This window comes from Cynara cardunculus (genome assembly GCF_001531365.2).
Source record: "Cynara cardunculus var. scolymus isolate 2C chromosome LG 8, CcrdV1, whole genome shotgun sequence".
NCBI lineage: Eukaryota > Viridiplantae > Streptophyta > Magnoliopsida > Asterales > Asteraceae > Cynara > Cynara cardunculus.
This window is the reverse complement of record NC_037535.1, coordinates 20,873,147-20,892,449: the sequence shown is the minus strand read 5'-3', so window position 1 is coordinate 20,892,449 and position 19,303 is coordinate 20,873,147. Positions and strand designations below refer to the sequence as shown.

The 19,303-nt window shown below is 30.4% G+C and overlaps 1 protein-coding gene across 1 annotated transcript; it reads left to right on the top strand.

Moving 5' to 3' along the window:
- The first annotated feature begins 13,885 nt into the window (after window positions 1-13,885).
- On the top strand, window positions 13,886-15,403 carry LOC112516741 (UDP-glycosyltransferase 84B1-like). Its single transcript, XM_025123954.1, has one exon. It carries the CDS (start codon window positions 13,973-13,975, stop codon window positions 15,362-15,364), a length of 1,392 nt encoding a protein of 463 aa, XP_024979722.1. The 5' UTR covers window positions 13,886-13,972; the 3' UTR covers window positions 15,365-15,403.
- The last annotated feature ends 3,900 nt before the right edge of the window (window positions 15,404-19,303 follow it).

The window sequence follows — 19,303 nt, the reverse complement described above, 5'->3', positions numbered from 1 at the left end:
GTTAGCATTTAAGTTACTTATTTACTGTTTTAAGTCTCTCGCTGTAAACGGTTTTGATTTAGCCGTTATTTTCGAGTATTTTATAGAAAAACTATTGATAATGATGTAACATTTCTCATGGTGAAATGAGGGTGCTACAACTATAATGCAATGGATGGATAGACATAGGAGTCGTTTTTTTGTTAGGATGGTCATTCATGTATTGTAGCTTGAAATAGGCATTGGGTCTTTACATGCAATTGGTGTGAGCTCTTGGAGTCGAGCATCGACCATTGACCAACATAATGTAATTTCTAGCGTATTGTAGCTTTTGAAATAGGCATTGGGTCTTCATAGACAAAATGATGTGGGCTCTTTTAATCGGCATTGACCATTAACATAATGTAATTTCTAGTGAACAAGCTTATCTATAGATCTTAAGCTGTAGATGATGAGTGGTTGAACTTGTTGATTTGTTAAGCTATAGATCACGGGTGCTTGAACTTAATGACCACTGATCCATAGTGAAGCTCATATAACACAGATGTGTAACTTACTTTGTTTTTGTTTTCCACCACATTCAATGAATCGAGTCTCCCCTATTACTGAAAGATGTATTTTCAATATGATATATTTTTTCATGTTTTCGATGTATGTTATGGGTATGTAATATACTGCACAAGCTTTTATCACTTTTTTTTTTCAATTATACCCCTGATTAATATTAATTTTTATTTACTAAGAGTCGTCACCCTCACTTACTGGGTAAAACTCTCAATCCTTATCATCGCTCTTACCAGGTAAGATTCTTGGTCCTTGCCATGTTCATTTGGTGAGAAAAATTACCCTGTAAATACTTACCGAATAAGCGTTTAGTAAGTCGTCAAAAAATAAATATAACAATTATAAAAAGGTTTTTAAAAATTACATAAATGTTAAAGTTATACTTTTTTATTTTATTTTTAATATATGATTTAATTAATAGTAATTTATATAAGTTCCATATGACAACAAAAGAAAAAGAAGTGGAACCGAAGGAGTAACTTTCAAAGACGATTTTGACATCGTAGTGACGAACTCAATGACACTTTCCACTTAAAACCAGTTCTATTTGGCTTCTTGTACCCTTATTATTATTATCTTTTGTTATAAATTTATATTATTAAATATTCTATAATTTTTTCATCCCAAAACATTATTTAAAAAGTTGTATAAAATAATAATAATTCAGTCTCATTAGAAGTAATGAATAAGAAAATTTATTTTTATCTCCTCCCATTAAGTTTTATGGGACGTTTGGTTCGCACGATTCTAAAAGAATATGAAGGAATTGGAATGATCAATTATGTTGATCAAATTTCATTCAGATGTTTGGTTTACCTATTGAATGAAATTGAATTTCCACACATTATATCATTCATGGATTTGGTTATTCCATCATAATTGAGATGGAATTCAATTATATTTCATCTCATTTTTTCAAAAAAAAAATGAAAATTATCATCTTCCTTAGGGGTGTACGCGGGTTGAGTTAGACGGTTTACAACATTTTTACAACCCACCTAAATTATGGCGGGTTGGAAAAATTTTAACATGACCCAACTCATTCAAAAGTATAACACAACCCAACCCAACCCTTACGGGTTGAGGCAGGTTGGATTAACGGGTTAGTAGTTACGTAAATTTGACGAATGGAATAATTCATAAAACTTAAGTTTATACACCATACTATAAAGCATCATATTTAAAAAGGTTACAATATATTTATAGGACATTTTTGGACGTTTCAACAAGTGTTTTATAATGATCTTTAAATAAAATGTCATATTAGTTATTTTATAGAAACATTTTGAGAAGTGTCTCATAAACTCATCTATTTATATGACATCTATATTCATATGACACTTTTTCAAGTCGTGTCGTATAAAATAACTAATATGACACTTTATTCTAAAAGCGTCATAGAATATGTTAAGACGTCTAAAATCATCCTATAAACATAATAAGACATTTTTCTTGTTTCGTCCTATAAAGTATCATATTAGAACGTTTAGACATTTTAAGCATCCTATAAGATCTAATATTGTTGTAGCAAAATGCTATAACTGAGCATTTTGTCCACCAAAGTACAACATAAAATGACAAGGTATTTAGATTAATGGATTCGTCAACCAAATATCTATCAATATCACTCATATTTCCTGACATATCAATGTATTGTTGCTGCAAAAAAAGATTTCAATAATTTTCTTTTATTAATTAGATTATTTGTCATCATTCTTTGATCATGAATCTCTTTTGGTAACCTATATGTTTAGCTAAAACGAAATACAAACATAATATTAATAAAAATTATATAAAATATATATATATATATATATATATATATAGACTTGGGATCATGTGAGACCAAGACTTTTTCGTGAGACCCGTAAGACCAATTCTCAATCCTTGGATTAGATCTACAATCGTCAGATCTGAACATTCACAAACGCCATGAGAATTCTCAATAATTACAAAATTGCCACCGTGCAATTTAGACCATTAGATCTTTAACTTATAAAGTTGATCAATGAACATAAATTGGTCTTACGGGTCTTACGAAAAACTCTTGGTCTCACGTGAACCCAACCCTATATATATTTATAAAAAATATATATTTTAGCGGCGAGTTGGCGGGTTGAACGGGTTGAGTTAGGCCCAACCCAATTTCAACCCTTCTAATTGGCGGGTTAGCGGTTTGGCAGGTGGATTGTGGTTAGGCGGGTTAGGTTTAATTGGGTTGTTAGCGGTTGGGTTGGGAGGGTTTCGCGGGTTGACAGTTTACCCAAACCTATATAACCTCCATTTGAACCACTATCGACCACCATCATTCTAAACTACCGTAAACCACCATCGATCTAAACCCCCATTCTCTACCACTAATCTAAACCTATGCCGACTACCACTGATCTAAACCACCATCAACCACCACCATTTTGAACCATCGTCAATCACCACTGACCACCACCGGTTTGAACAACGACCGACCACCATCGATTTGAACCAGTGGTGAACCGGGTTCCCCAACGGGTCGGTCCCATTCCCCTGCCTATGAATCACCATCAACCACAACCAATTTGAACCACCATTCTGAACCACAACCGTTATGAACCATCATCGACCACCACCAATCTGAACAACCATTGACCACCATCAATTTGAACTACCGTTGACCATTACCAGTCTTAACTACTACCGACCACCACCAAATGGAACTACCGATCTGAACCATTGCCGACCACCATCGATCTGCACCACCACCAATCTGATCCTCGTTTTGAACCGCCATTGACCACTATCGATTTGAACCACCGCCACCCATCACCGATCTGGATCACCACCGACCACCACCATTTTGAACCACAATTGACCACCACTATTATAAAAGGGGTATTTTCGTCATTTATCGTTTATTCATAAGCTACATTCTACCAACCAAACAGGAAGATTCCAAATCATTTTATAGATTCCATTCCAATCAAACACATGGTGAAATTCCATTCTAGTTCTTTCAGAGTCGAATTCCTTTGACAGATTCCATTCATTCAGAAAAGATTCTATGAACCTCAAAGAATTATCTAGTAGCATCTCCAACATATTCTCCGAAATAGAGAAAATAGAGATTTTGTTGTCTCTTTTGCTCAAATAGATTCTTTGTATGGTTATCTAAAATAAAGCAAACAAGATGAAAGTCCAAGTTTTAAGAATTCTATAAAATTTACCGCGATGAAAACGAAAGCTTCAAGTTCAGAGAATTTCCAGTTGAGGATGCTCTAAAGTTACGAGTTTTTCTTGTTTTCTTTACTTTTAGATAACAATATAGAGAACAAAACCTTCATTTTCATTATTTTAGGAAATTCGTTAAATATGCTCTTAGGAATCTCTAATTTTGATGAGTCAATCTATCAACTGTATGCAATAAAATTTGAATGCTACATCAACTAGATGTCAAAACAGTCTTATCTCAGTGCATTACTATATACATCTATTTCAATGTTAGAATCAAGTCACGTCATATATTATTTGCGTGTGTGATAAAGAAATTTAACCTACCCCTTTCATAAAATGGTTCATAAACTTAGGCATGGGAATTGGTCCCGACCCGTCGGGGAACCTGGTTCACCCGCCCCGATCGGGGACGGGGATTCCCCGTTAAATCGGGTCTCGGGGAAGGGGATGAGGATCCCCGTTTGCCTCAAATCGGGGATGGGGACGAGTATCACACTCCCCGCCCCGTCCCGTCCCGCCCCGTCCCGTCCCGTACCCGTGTATATATATATATATATATATATATATATATATATATTAATTAATAGATTACATTATTCAATATTTATTTCTATTAAATCGATAAATGCTAATTTCTATTACAATATATTTTGGATATTACTATATGTTGTTTTGAATATTGCTCAATATGTTTTGGTACATGTAAAGTTAATTTTTTTGGATTAAATTTAATTTTTTTTTTGTTTCCGATTTATTAATATTATATGATGATGTATATTTTTTGTATTAATTTTTTTTTGATTTCAGGTTTATTGGAAAAAATGTGAGATTTAAACATGTGTAGCGTCTCACACATTTGATTTAATTTTTTTTTTACATAAACAGAAAAAAAAATCCATGTTTCCCCGTTGGGGATCCCCGTTAGGAACGGGGATGAGAATGTGATCAAATTCCATGGTGGAGATGAAGACGGGGACAGGGACAAAGATCCGGGACGGGGATTGGGGAGCCCACCCCATTACCGTCCCTACATAAAACGGCTTAATACGGACAAATAATAAAAGCTCAAGAAATGACAAAAACCGATTGACTATTGGTTTTATATCAACAACTATGTTTTGAATTTTCGGTGTCGTTGAAGTCTCAAAAACGTTGTAGACGTTTAATGGAAATCGATGGATTATAGGTTTGATCTAACTTCTAACTTTTTGTCCGTTACCATTTATTTTGTGAAAACTACAAGTAACAAAATTTGTTATATTTCCCGTTTTGATTAATTAATTATTTTTGCTTTTAATTCTAACGCACAAATTTTGTTGTTAGCTCACACCGTCCCAAGACTACAAGAAAAATATAACTTGTTAATTAATAATTATAACTCCAGGTTATCTGCAAAACAAGTGGTCGTCATAGGATTAGTCGGCTCGCATAGTGGGTTAGATATCCAGGTTAATCAATATATATATATATATATATATATATATATGGGAACGTTTAAATGAAAACCGTGCATTTCTAAGAAACCGTGTAAACTAATTTCGAACAATAGAAAAATTTCATTTTTTTCTAATTAAATTTAATCCATAAAGGTATTTCGGTCATTTATAATATTTTCTATTAAATATGGAAATTATTAATAAATCTTAATTAAGAAAACATAATTAAAGAAATTTTATAAATGATAACATTTAAATATTTAATTATATATTGATATTTAAAATTTGAACTAAATATATTGTGATGCAATTGAATCTGCTGGTGAATCTCGAAGATTGTAAGTCATAATGTAATGAATTCATCAAATCATAGTTGGACAAAAAAAAATTAATACAAATGAAACAGGTTTCATGAAGGTGAAACTGGTTCATATCGCAAATAAAAAATGAGTAGTGAAACATTTTCATGGTGAACCCGTTGCATTGATGGTGTAGTTGATCCATTTAATATGTGAAGTGGAAAATGAAATGGGTGCATAATGTATTTGTTTCATCATGAAATAATTGAATGATGAATCTGCTACAAAATCTTGAAGATTGAAATCTGCTCCAGAATCTTGAAGATTGAAGCAGTAGAATATGAAACATGTGTTTATTTCATTTCTTGAAACAATTTCATTTCTTGATTTAGTATTGAAACAAAAAATAATGAAACAATTTCATTTCTTGATTTAATAAAACAAAAATTTTGCTTTAGTATACAAAATGTTTCATTATTTTTTGTTGATTATAGTATGTTTTATGTTTCATAATTTATTAGGATATACCTAATTTATTGTAGGTGACAAGAAATGAAACTGTTTCACCCTTTATAGAACGAACTCACATGACTCCTTGTTACCTACAATGAAAGACGGACCGATTGTCATGTAGTGTTGAACGATAATTGCAAACTGTTCCATTAACGGTTATTGAATTAGTATTGGACTATTAATGATTTTTAATCAAAATAATTTTAAAACAAGGGAAATCCTAATAAACGATGAAACATATAAAAAATGAAACATTTTAAAAATTTAATGAAACATTTTGAAAAATGAATATTTTTTAACTTAATGATCGTTTTTCATGCATAAAACGTTCTAAAATATTAATAAATTAAATTCGTCAGTGAAATTATATTTATGGTCACTATTGAACATGACATTCGTTTCATTACTCAAAGTACATATATTTTTTCAATGAAACGAATACGTATTTCATATTCTACTGCTTTTACAATTCATATTTTAATAAATATAATTTAATAAAATAATAAAAAATATTAATGGTAAAAAATTATATTAAGAAAAAAGATTTACCTTCTTATATAAAAAACGTTTCCATTAATACATTTTCATAATTAACAGTAGTTATTAGAATATACCTAATTCAATGTTGGGGGTTTGACAAATTTGCCTTTTTTTAATTAAAAATTAAACTTTATTTTTTTATTTCCTAATATAAACTCATTTAATATTGATCATTGATGGAGAAAATGAATAGATAAGATTAGTTTGTAAGGTTTTCACAAATGATGATGGTTTGCAATTGATCTCTCCTCTATAAGGGTGTTTGGGATTGATTATTTGAAACGACTTATATTTTTCTATAAAAGCATTTATTAACTTATTATAAGTTACCAGAGTTTAACTTATTCAAAAACTTCTTATTACCGGTTTGTCATTGAAATAAGTTGTTCATCCAAACAATCAAAATTGATTATTACCGGTGTCACATCAGAATAAGTCAATAAGTTTTTTTATAAGTAATCCCAAACACCTTCTCTCTCTTTCTCTCTCTCTCTCTCTCTTTATATATATATATATATATATAGAGAGAGAGAGAGAGAGAGGTGGGTTACGTTATAAACCGCCCAATTTATGAAAATATGCAAACCATTTTCGACCAATAGGAAAATATTGTTTTTTCTTTAATTTTAATAAGTAAGGGTATAATGATTATTTGATTGTATATTGGTTAATATTGGAAGGTAATAATTACTCTTAATTATGGAAACGTAATAATAAAAATATTTTATATAGAAGGTGGTAAATCAGTTTTTTTTTATAAAATTTTACCATTAATAGTTTTTATTATTTTATTAAATTATACTTATTAAAATATGAATTATAAAAGCACTATAATATGAAATCTGATTTAATTTTATTGAAAAAATATATGTAGTTTGAGTAAGTGACCATGAACACAATTTCACTGATGAATTTAATTTATTAATATTTTAAAATGTTTTATGCATGAAAAAGTTTCACTAAAAAAGTTAAAGTATTCAGTTTTCAAAATGTTACATTCAAATTTTAAAAATGTTTAACACTACTAAAAAAAGGGCATCACCGACGGATTTTTCTGGCGGAAATTCCGTCGGAAATATTTCCGATGGATTTCTGACGGATCCTAAAAAAGTCAAACAAAGTCAACGTTTATCCATATCCGCCACAGATCCCCCACAAATCCCTCACTGAATTTTTTGGGGAAAAAAAATTAAAATTAGTTAAAACCGATTTGTGACGGATTTCTGACGGATTTCTTATTTATTCGAAACCGTCACAAATCCGTCGCAAAATTTGTTTAATTTTTTTAAATAAATTAATTAGTGTTAATCCAAAACAATTTCCGACGGAATTTAATTTTTAATAACAACAAATCAAATTCCGTCGGAAATCCGTCGGAAATTGTTTTAGATTAACACTAATTAAACCTTTTTATAAAAATATATAAATATATATTGTTAGCCGACCTACATCTACTGCTACACCTAGCCGACCTACATCTACTGCTACACCTAGTCGACCTACACCTACTCCATCTACTGCTACACCTACTCCAGGATCTAGTAGTGCTTCTGTACAAGCAAATGAGTTTGAGTCTGCAAATGTCCGTGCCATCAATGCTCCAGAACATCTTCCAACCGAGAGAACGAGAATTGGTGTTACATCCAACGAGTAAGTGTTATATTAACTAATTGATCAAATTAATTATTTTTGGATATCGATACTAATTCAACTCATTACACAGGTTTAACAACATCCATGCGACCCGTCATTTGACTCAGATTATTCGATCAATGATTGAGGGGCCATGTTGCACGTCGTCGGAAATCCCTAAGGAGGTGAAGACACGGATGTGGAAGCGTTTCCAGGTTTGTAGTATTCCTTTAACTTGTTATATTTGTGCTAGTTTTATTTTGAAGTCAACAAGCAACTAATCTTTTATGTATAGAGGTACTATTGTTGGGATTCATCATTGGACGCCAAGATGCTGCAGATATGGGAGACTCGGGGTGCCAAAAACTACAATGATGGCATGAATTCTGCTAGAAGAAGAGCAGGAGAAATAGCCAGAAGTCAATCGATGCCCTATGTAGAAAACGACCCTCATAGGGATATGAATATGTCAAAGGGCTTCCACCCTAAGTGGCTCGATCCTCGTATCTGGTGTGAGATGATTGATCACTGGAACACGCCCCATTGGAAGGGTGTAGTTTCCAAGGCGGCGCGTGATAACCGAATGACCATGGTGGAAGGTGATATAGCCAAACACACTGGTGGATCGATCACATTCGCCATGCATGGTGCTCGCCTGGTARGTCCTTAATATCGATTACTTTAGTAGCTTGATTTTTAATATGACACAATTAACACATGTTTTTATTACTTGCTACTATGTAGACGAAAGCAAAAAATAGCGTGCCACCGTCCGCTGTGGAACTCTTCGATCACACGCATAAGAAGAAGTCGAGTACAGAGTCATCTTCGGGTTGCGTGTCATGAGGGGAGTACGTGACTTCGAGGTGTAGTCGGGTTGCGGTAAGTTTACAATACCTATATATAACTTCAAACTCTATATTGGGTTGTCGTATGTTGGAAACGTTAGGATTATTTAAGTTAAAATGTTAGTGTATGTGATATATTTCTATCTAGTTTGGGTTGCCATTTGTTGGGCAAACATTAGGATCGTTTAAGCTAGAATGTTAATATATATATATATATATATATATTTTGGGTTGCCATTTATTTCAAACTCTATAGTGGGTTGTCGTATGTTGGAGAAACGTTAGGATTATTTAAGTTAAAATGTTAGTATATGTGTGTGTGATATATATTTCTATCTAGTTTGGGTTGCCATTTATTAGGCAAACGTTAGGATTGTTTAAGTTAGAATGTTAATATATATATATATATATATATATATATATAGAGAGAGAGAGAGAGAGAGAGAGTTTGGGTTGCCATTTGTTGGACAAATGTTATGATTGTTTTAGTTGGAAACGTTTCATTTACAGTCGTTATGCTGTTGAAATTGACTAGTAGTATTTTTTTAAACCACAGGGTACCTATTCAAACAATCTCACCGAAAAGTACAGTGAGGATCCCTCGGCTCATCCCTTAGTTGATACTGACTTGTGGAATGAAGTGGTTGGGGGATCCAGGAAAGGCCGTCTATGTGGGTTCGGGTACAATGAAGATCCCAATTTGGTCTTGACCGGGACATCCTCACAAGCAAACTCGAGTAGATCGCCTAATGTAGATAGTGAGGTGTGTACATCTTAAACCTTTGATGTTTATTTATTTCATTTATACTTCTTATTAGAAAGTTTAACGTTTTATTTTATTTGTAGTTCATTAACAACTTACAGTCCCAAATTCAAGAAATGCACACTCGAGATGAAATCTGACAGAAGGAGGTTGAGGAACTTCTTCGCCGAGAAGAGATCCGAAACAAGGAAGATGAGATCCGGAAGAAAGAGCATGCAGACATGATGGATATGATGAAGAGGTTTACACAATCTCAACAGTTTCCGCCGAACCCGCCGCAATAGATTTGATATATTATATTTATAAACTAACGTCGTCAATCGAATTTATATATGTATGTTATTTCGTACAGATAATCATATTAGGTATTTATGACATATTTGTGTATTGTATATTTGTATTTAATGACAAGATCTTTATATTTTAGGATTTTATATTTTGGTTTTTTGGTTTTTTTTTCCTGTACCAGTTAAATTTCCGACGGATTTCTGATGGAAAATCCGTCGGTAAATAATTAGATATAAGTTTTATTTAAAAAATTTCTGGCGGATTTTCCGACGGATTTCCGACGGAAAATCCGTCGGCAAATATTTTCCGTCCATTAAAAAAAAATATATATATATTTTCATATTTTAAATTAGAAAAAGTTTTCCGACGGCAAAATCCGTCGGAAAAATGTTATTTTTATTTTTGAAATAAAAACCGGTTATTATTTTGGAAAAAAAGGGGAAAAGTTTACCGACGGATTTCCGACGGAAATTCCGTCGGTAAATCTAATCTCATTTAATATTACTTCTAATTAACCCGGGTAACAGATAACATATTATAAAATTGCACGACGGATTTCCGACGGATTTTTTCGTCTGAAAATACAAAACCGTCGGAAAATGCATTTAGCGGCGGGGGTTTTTCCGACGGCAAAATCCGTCGGAAATCCGTCAGAAAGTTGTTTTTCAGACGGATTTCCGACGAATTTTGCCGTCGGAAAAACTAGATTTTTTAGTAGTGTAATTCTTTATATGTTTTATCGTTTATTAGGATATCCCTTGTTTTAAAATTAGTTTGTTTAGAAATTATTAAGAGTCCAATCTCACTTCAATAACCGATAATGAAATAGTTTCATATATCGTAACCGTTAATGAAATAGTTTCATAACTGCGAGTTCATAACATAAACGGTAAAACAATTTCATTCATTCAATGAAACAAAATATTTCCTTTAGTATTCAAAAGGTTTCATTATTTTTTGTTGATTAAAGTAAGTTTTTATGTTTCATAATTTATTATGGTATACCTAGTTTTATTGCTCCTACTTGGATCTATTTTTAATGTAGATGTTATTTTATTTACAATATTTAGTCATAAAATNTATATATATATATATATATATATATATATATAGGCGGGTTTTGTTACAAACCGCCCAATTTATGAAAATATGCCAACCATTTTCGACCAATAGAAAAATTCAGTTTTTTCTTTTTCTCTTTAATTTTAATAAATAAGGGTATAATGGTCATTTGATTGTATACTGGTTAAAATTGTAAGGTAATAATTACTCTTAATTATGGAAACGTAATAATAGAAACATTTAATATAAAAGGTGGTAAATCAATTTTTTTTCTTAATATAAATTTTGTTACCATTAATAGTTTTTATTATTTTATTAAATTATATTTATTAAATTATGAATTATAAAAACATTACAATATAAAATCTGATTTTGTTTCATTGAAAAAATATATATACTTGGAGTAATGAAACGATTGTTATGGTCAAAAGTGACCATGAACACAATTTCACTGATGAATTTAATTTATTTATATTTCGAAATGTTTTATGCATGAAAAAGTTTCACTTAAGAAATAAAGTATTCAATTTTCAAAATATTTCTTTCAATTTTTAAAAATGTTTAATTCTTTATATGTTTCATCATTTATTAAGATATCCTTTGTTTTAAAATTAGTTTGATTAGAAATTATTAAGAGTTCAATCCCACTTCAATAACCGTTAATGAAATAGTTTCATATATCGTAACCGTTAATGAAATAGTTTCATAATCGTGAGTTCATAACATAAACGGTGAAACAGTTTCATTCATTTATTTAATGAAACAAAATATTTTCTTTAGTATTCAAAATGTTTCATTATTTTTTGTTGATTAAAGTATGTTTTTATGTTTCATAATTTATTAGAATATACATACTTTTATCGCTCCTTACTTGGATCTATTTTTAATGTGGATGTTATTTTATTTATAATATTCAGTCATAAAATGAAGATAATTTTTATCAAACGTATAATTTATCATATTATTCTAACATTTTTTGTTAAAATCTTTGTAATGATATATAGAAATTTTAAAACAATGATTTTGTTTCATTAATGTTAAGATATCCACGATTTTCTTACATTGTTTACAAAATCATACAAATTAAAATTTAACAAACTTGCCCTTTTTTAATTAAAAATCAAACTTTTATTTTTTATTTCCTAATATTAACACATTTAATTTTGACCATTAATCAAAAAATGGGAAAAGTCCAATAAAACCCTATGAACTTTAGTGTTTTGATTGATTAAGTCCTTGAACTATTTTTTGGAACAAATAAATCATTGGACTTTTGAAAACTTGTTAAATAAATCCTTAAACTTTCTTAAACCTGTTAAATAGGTCATCATTCTTTAAAAATATAACTTGTAACCTGGGTAACAGGTAAACCAAACAAATTAAAAAAAGGGAAAAGTCTAAAAAAACCCAATGAACTTTAGTGTTTGGAATGATTAAGTCTTTGAACAATTTTTTGGAACAAATAAATCCTTGGACATTTTAAAACCTGTTAAATAACTCCTTGAACTTTCTAAAACTTGTTAGATACATCTTTATAACCTATAAAATTGGTTAATGTGGTAAAATAATGAAAAAATTCTGACAAAAACTAATGAACTTTTATATTTTGAATAATTTAGTCCATAAACATTTTTTTAACCAAAAAAATACTTCGATTTATAAAATGAAACAAATACCATTCTCATTAGCCTTCTCAAAAGATACAAAAACTGTACCCAAAGTATTTTAACAGAAGGAAAATTTTGAGCATTTTACCAAAAGTTGAACCAAAATATATATCAAAAGTCGCACCAAAAAATACAAACAATTGCCACAAATATACCAAAAGTTGCGCCAAAAATACCAACTATTGTGCCAAAATATACCTTAGGTTGTGCTAAAATATATCAAAGTAACACCTAACGTTGCGCCAAAAATATACCAAAAGTTGCGCCAAAAATATACCAAAAGTTGCGCCAAATATACCAAAAATATACCACAATAGTTGGTATATTTGGGGCAATTGTTTGTATTTTTTTGTGCGACTTTTGATATATATTTTGGTTCAACTGTTGGTAAAATGCTCAAATTTTTCATTCTGTTAAAATACTTTGGGTACAGCTTTTGTATCTTTTGAGAAGGCTAATGAGAATGATATTTGTTTCATTTTATAAATTGAAGTATTTTTTTGGTTAAAAAATGTTTAGGGACTAAATCATTCAAAATATAAAAGTTCATTAGTTTTTTGTCAGAATTTTTTCATTATTTTACCACATTAACCAATTTTATAGGTTATAAGGATGTATCTAACAAGTTTTAGAAAATTCAATGAGTTATTTAACAGGTTTTAAAATGTCCAAGGATTTATTTGTTCCAAAAAATTGTTCAAAGAATTAATCATTCCAAACACTAAAGTTCATTGAGTTTTTTTAGACTTTTCCTTTTTTTTAATTTGTTTGGTTTACCTGTTACCCAGGTTACAAGTTATATTTTTAAAGAATGAGGACCTATTTAACAGGTTTAAGAAAGTTTAAGAATTTATTTAACAAGTTTTCAAAAGTCCAATGATTTATTTGTTCCAAAAAATAGTTCAAGAACTTAATCAATCACAACAGTTCATAAAATTTTATTGGACTTTTCCCTCCAAAAATTGATAGATACGATTGGCTTATAGATTTTTAGGGATAAGATTTTTAGGGTGGTTTGCAGTTTATGGCTATTGTCTATATCTAAAATGCCCCCCCAAACCAAATAAATTTGTCATTATCAGTCAAAGACAATTACCATTTGGGTTCTTCATTTCTCACGTTTTGTACAGTGTCTATAAAAACAGGATCATCGACGCCATCTGATCACCAAACCATGGGTTCGATCTGTGAAGGAAATCAACACACAAGTGTTCTTCTGGTTACACTTTCGGCTCAAGGTCACATAAACCCCATCCTAAGGCTTGGGAACCGTCTTGTTTCCAAAGGCCTCCATGTGACTCTCGCAACAAACGACTCTGCCCTCAACAGAAACATTCCCTCCGATGTCAAYTCCGTCGGCAGACTCCACCTTGAGTTCTTTTCCGATGGTCTACCGATCAACCATAAGGCCGTCGATAGGGACTCCTACATGGACACGTTAGGTAAGTTTGGACCCATTAACCTTTTAGCCTTAATAAGATCCCACACACGTAAATTTGCATGCATAATCCACACCCCTTTCGTCCCGTGGGTKGCGGACGTGGCGGCGGAGGTCGGTGTTCCCAGCGCCATGCTATGGATCCAACCATGCACACTGTACCAGATATATTAYCATTATTACAATCGGCTCGAAGAGTTTCCTACTCAAAGTAACCCGAATATGAGCGTCAAGTTGCCTGGGCTGCCGGTTTTGGAAGCAGAAGAGCTGCCGTCGTTTGTTCTTCCATCGAATRCGTTTCGTAGCCTTGATGGTGTACTCAACACAGTGTTCCATAACATGCACAAGGTGAAGTGGGTGCTCGGGAATTCGTTCATGGAGCTCGAGAAAGATGTGATCACGTCGTTGAATGACGCTGGCCGTGTATTTTGGCCGGTTGGGCCGATGGTTCCGGCAACGCTTWYCGGTGAGGAAGAAGACGGCGGTTTTGATCTATTCAAATCAGATGACAAGAGTAACTGTATGGAGTGGCTAGACAAACAAGAGCCCACTTCGGTTGTTTATRTCTCATTCGGAACTCTCCTRTTCTTGTCCCAAAAGGAAATAGAGAGCATAGCGATCGGTCTTAAWAAAACAAAACGGCCGTTTCTCTGGGTGATAAATCCSTCGGAAAATCAAGAACGGGCGGAATTAGGGTTTTTGGATGAGATTAAGGAACAAGGGTTGATTGTGAGATGGAGTCCACAAACGGCGGTGTTGTCGCATCCATCAGTTGGGTGTTTCGTGAGCCACTGTGGGTGGAACTCGTTGATGGAGAGTCTCGTCGCCGGTGTGCCGATTATTGCATGTCCGCAGTGGACAGATCAGCCTACAAATGCTAAGATGGTGACAGATGTTTGGGGTGTTGGAGTGAAGTTAAAGAAGAATTCAGGGGGTGTATATGAYGGGGAAGAAATGGAGAGATGTGTGGAACAAGTCATGAGTGGGCCACAGTTCAGGAAGAAGGCGGTGGAGTTGAAAAGGGCGGCGCGTGAAGCARTCGCAGCCGGTGGTTCATCAGATGAGAATATTCAGATGTTTGTGAATGAAATGATGTCTTCTTGTTCGTGTAATTCTAAGCAAAAATAAATACGAATATATCTAAAATAATTTGGGAGATTCCTTTCACATGTTTCCCGATCAAAACTATGATTTCATTTATTTTTATTTAATCAGAGGAGCGATTAAATGCAAATCATGTTATTTGTATAAATCGTGTAAAGCATCTTTATTTATCGATTTTATTGTTTAATATTATGAATTTATTTCATATAATATTATTTTTTAAAGAAAAATTGCATCAAAATGGAAACAATTTTAACCTAATTCCTATTTTGGGGAACCAACTTTCAAAATCGTAATTTTGGGAAACTAACTTGCATCTGATTCCTATTTTGGAGAAGCAACTTTCAAAATCGTCATTTTAGGGAACCAACTTGCATTTAGTTCTTATTTTGGGGAACCAACTTGCAAAATAATTATAGAAAAATAACTAAAATTCGTTTTTCCAAAAATTAATGCAATAAAATCTATTTTTTCATTTCAAAACTCGTTTTTTTTAATTCAGATATCAAATTGAACATTTAAAAAAATCCAAATTACCATAATAAAATTTGTTTTTTACTAATGCAAAAAAATCAATTTAATAGAAAAAATTTAATTGATGCAATAAAAAAAAATATTAAATATCACATTCAAGATTTTTATATCTAACCAATTGCATCAATTAATTTTTTTCTATTAAATTAATTTTTTTTTTGCATTAGTAAAAAACAATTTTTATTGTGATTTGGAATTTTTTTTAATGTTCAATTTGATATCTGAATTAAAAAAACGAGATTTGAAATGAAAAATATATTTTATTACATTTATTTTTGGGAAAAAAAATAAATGTTTAGTTATTTTTCTATAATTATTTTGCAAGTTGGTTTCCCAAAATAGGAATCAAATGCAAGTTGGTTTCCCAAAATGACGATTTTGAAAGTTGGTTCTTTAAAATAGGAATCAGGTGCAATTTGGTTCCCCAAAATAACAATTTTGAAAGTTGGTTCCCCAAAATAAGAATTAGGTGAAAGTTGGTTCCATTTTGGTGCAATTTTCCCTATTTTTGAGAGAGTTGTTTCATATATGGTTATGAAATTGTTTCATATAATACTTATAAAATTTTAATAAAATTGTTTCATGTATTTCTCTAAAATTAATATTAAGAAAATGATAATATCCATTATATTAACAAACTCTAGAATAAAAATGATTAATTAACCTTTCATAATTCCAAACAAAAATAAAAACGAATATATCTAAAAAAATTTGGGAGATTCCTTTCACATGTTTCCCGATCAAAACTATGATTTCATTTATTTTTATTTAACTATTATTTTAATAAGATAAAATGATAATAATAGCTTAAAAAAATTAGTATATGATAGTAACAAAAAAGATTTGATAGTTATTAACTATTAAAGATCCAAACATGTATTAATTAAATATATATAAAAGAAGATAATATATGAAAAAAAGTTAATTTGTCGGTCATTATATAATATTGTTTAATGTTTCTCTAAGTTTTTTTTTATCTAATACCAACGTCTAAATCTATTTGCCTCAAAAACTTTGATATATTCTCCATGATTCATCTTTTATCTACTTTTGATTACTCCATTCTTGCATGAATTCTATTTTTGTATTAAATATAGTAGATTTGCTTGTAATTAGTTAACAGAACTCCCATCTTTTGAAAAAATTTACCAAACATATGAGACGATACAACTTATATATATATTTAGAATGATAAAACTATAATTGTTTTTTTATACTTATTATTTATTATCTAATATTGAGTGTATAAATCTTATGTAATACTTAATCTCTAAAAGAAGAATAAGAGTCACCTACGTTCAGAAATATATAAATGTCAAATCGATTTATAATTATCTCTTCAATTTAAAGAATATGGTCCTGTTTGGTTTAAGAAATATAATAGATTTGAAAGGATTTGCATTTAAAATCCATTCCAATCTTATATTTAGTTTGTTGGCTTGTCCGGATTTGAAATCCTTGATTTTATTGAAATCCTTCAAATATAGGATTTCGAAATCCTTGATTTTATTGAAATCCTTCAAATATAGGATTTCGAAATCCTTAGAAAGTGATTGGGATTTCACGAGATTTGATAGGATTGTATGCAATAAAGTTTTAGAAAATGTTAAAAACATTTGTTTTATAATAATCGATTAATAAAAATGTAATTCAATTATTTTCATAACTATTTATAATTTTTTCTATAAATTATTTATAAATAATGAAATCCAATTCCATTCCAAATCTTACAAACCAAACATACCAATGATTTTAAATTCATTCCAATCCAAATACCTCCATGAAATCCAAATCGTTCAAAAACAATCTTGCAAACAGGGGAGGGCGGGCGTACGCCCAGGGCCTATAAAATTTAAGGGCCCAATTTTTTTAATATATATAATAGTAGTTCAAAAAAATTAGTAAATAGAAGACACATAAAAAAAATTAATATCTAATATGACAAGAAAAGATTTTGGTACTACATCAACTATTAAAGACCTAAACATGTATAAATTAAATATATTGGAGAAAAAAAATATATAAAGAGGTTAATCTGTCACTCATTATATAATATTATTTAATGTTTTTCTAAGTTTTTTTTATCTAAAATCGACATATAAAACTACTTGCTTTGGAAAATTTGATATATTATCCATAATTTATCTCCCATTGACTCTTTTGATTGTTCCATTCTCTCATGAATTCTACTTTTATATTAGAATATATAATAGATTTTCTTGTTATTAGCTAATAAAACCTCCGTCTTTTGAAAAAAATTATCAACCATATATGATAATACAACTTATATCTATATTTAGAGTAATAAAACTATAATTGTTTTTTCATAGTTATTCTTTATTATCTAATATTGAGTATATAAATCGTATGTACTATTTTATCTCTAAAAGAAAAATAGAATCTTAACTATCACCAACATGAGTTTTTTAATTTATACAATCGATGGTTACAAAAAAGTTTATTTTAACCCTAACCATATGTTCTTGAATCTTCTTTTACGTAGGAAAGTGATGAAAGTAATAGGGGAAGAAAAATAATCTGTTCTCGAGATTTTTTTAGGGAAAAGAAAAAAATTATGTAAAAATTTATTTTTATTTCATTATTTTTCTTTCCGCTCTCTACTCTATTGAAAACACAAATAAAAAACTTTGTTTTTCTTCCTTTCTTTTATTTTTCTTTTCCTTTCTCATTATTTTCTTTCCTTCCCACGTTTGAAAACATAATATAAAAGTTTAAAATGTTGTTAATCTTCTTAAATTCGAAAACATGATATAAAAGTTTAAAATGGTGCTAATCTTCCCGAACTCAAAAACATAATATAAAAGTTTAAAATGATGCTAAAAAATATTAACATGAGATGACATGGAAAACCAACTTATTTACATAGTCACTCGGAAATTAGAATAATTGACTTTGTGACATCAAATGATGTCATTCTATGTACCAAAAGTATATCATAGAATGTTTTTGATGATGAAACAAATTACTGATACTACATAAAAAATGTTCTAGTAGATAATATTGATTTACAAACGAGTACTGATTGATTTTGCATCCATGAATACTCGGAAAAACGGTTTTATATAAATTCAATGTTATTTTTGATGATAAAAACAATATATTGAAAAATTATCGTACTTATTGAGGGCCCTTTTTTACATCTTGCCCAGGGACTAAAAAATGTCAGGAACGGGCCTGCTTGCAAACCAAACATACTCTACGTGTACCCATATCATTCTCTAAAAGAGTTTTGAGGAAAAAAGCAAGGTATATATATATATAGAGGAGCGATCAAATGAAAATTACCCTCATTTGTAAAAACCGTACAAATCATCCTCATACGTCGATTTCATTGTTTAATCTTATGAAATTTTTTCATGAAATTGTTTAATCTTGTGAAATTGTTTCATATAATACTTTTTTTGATGA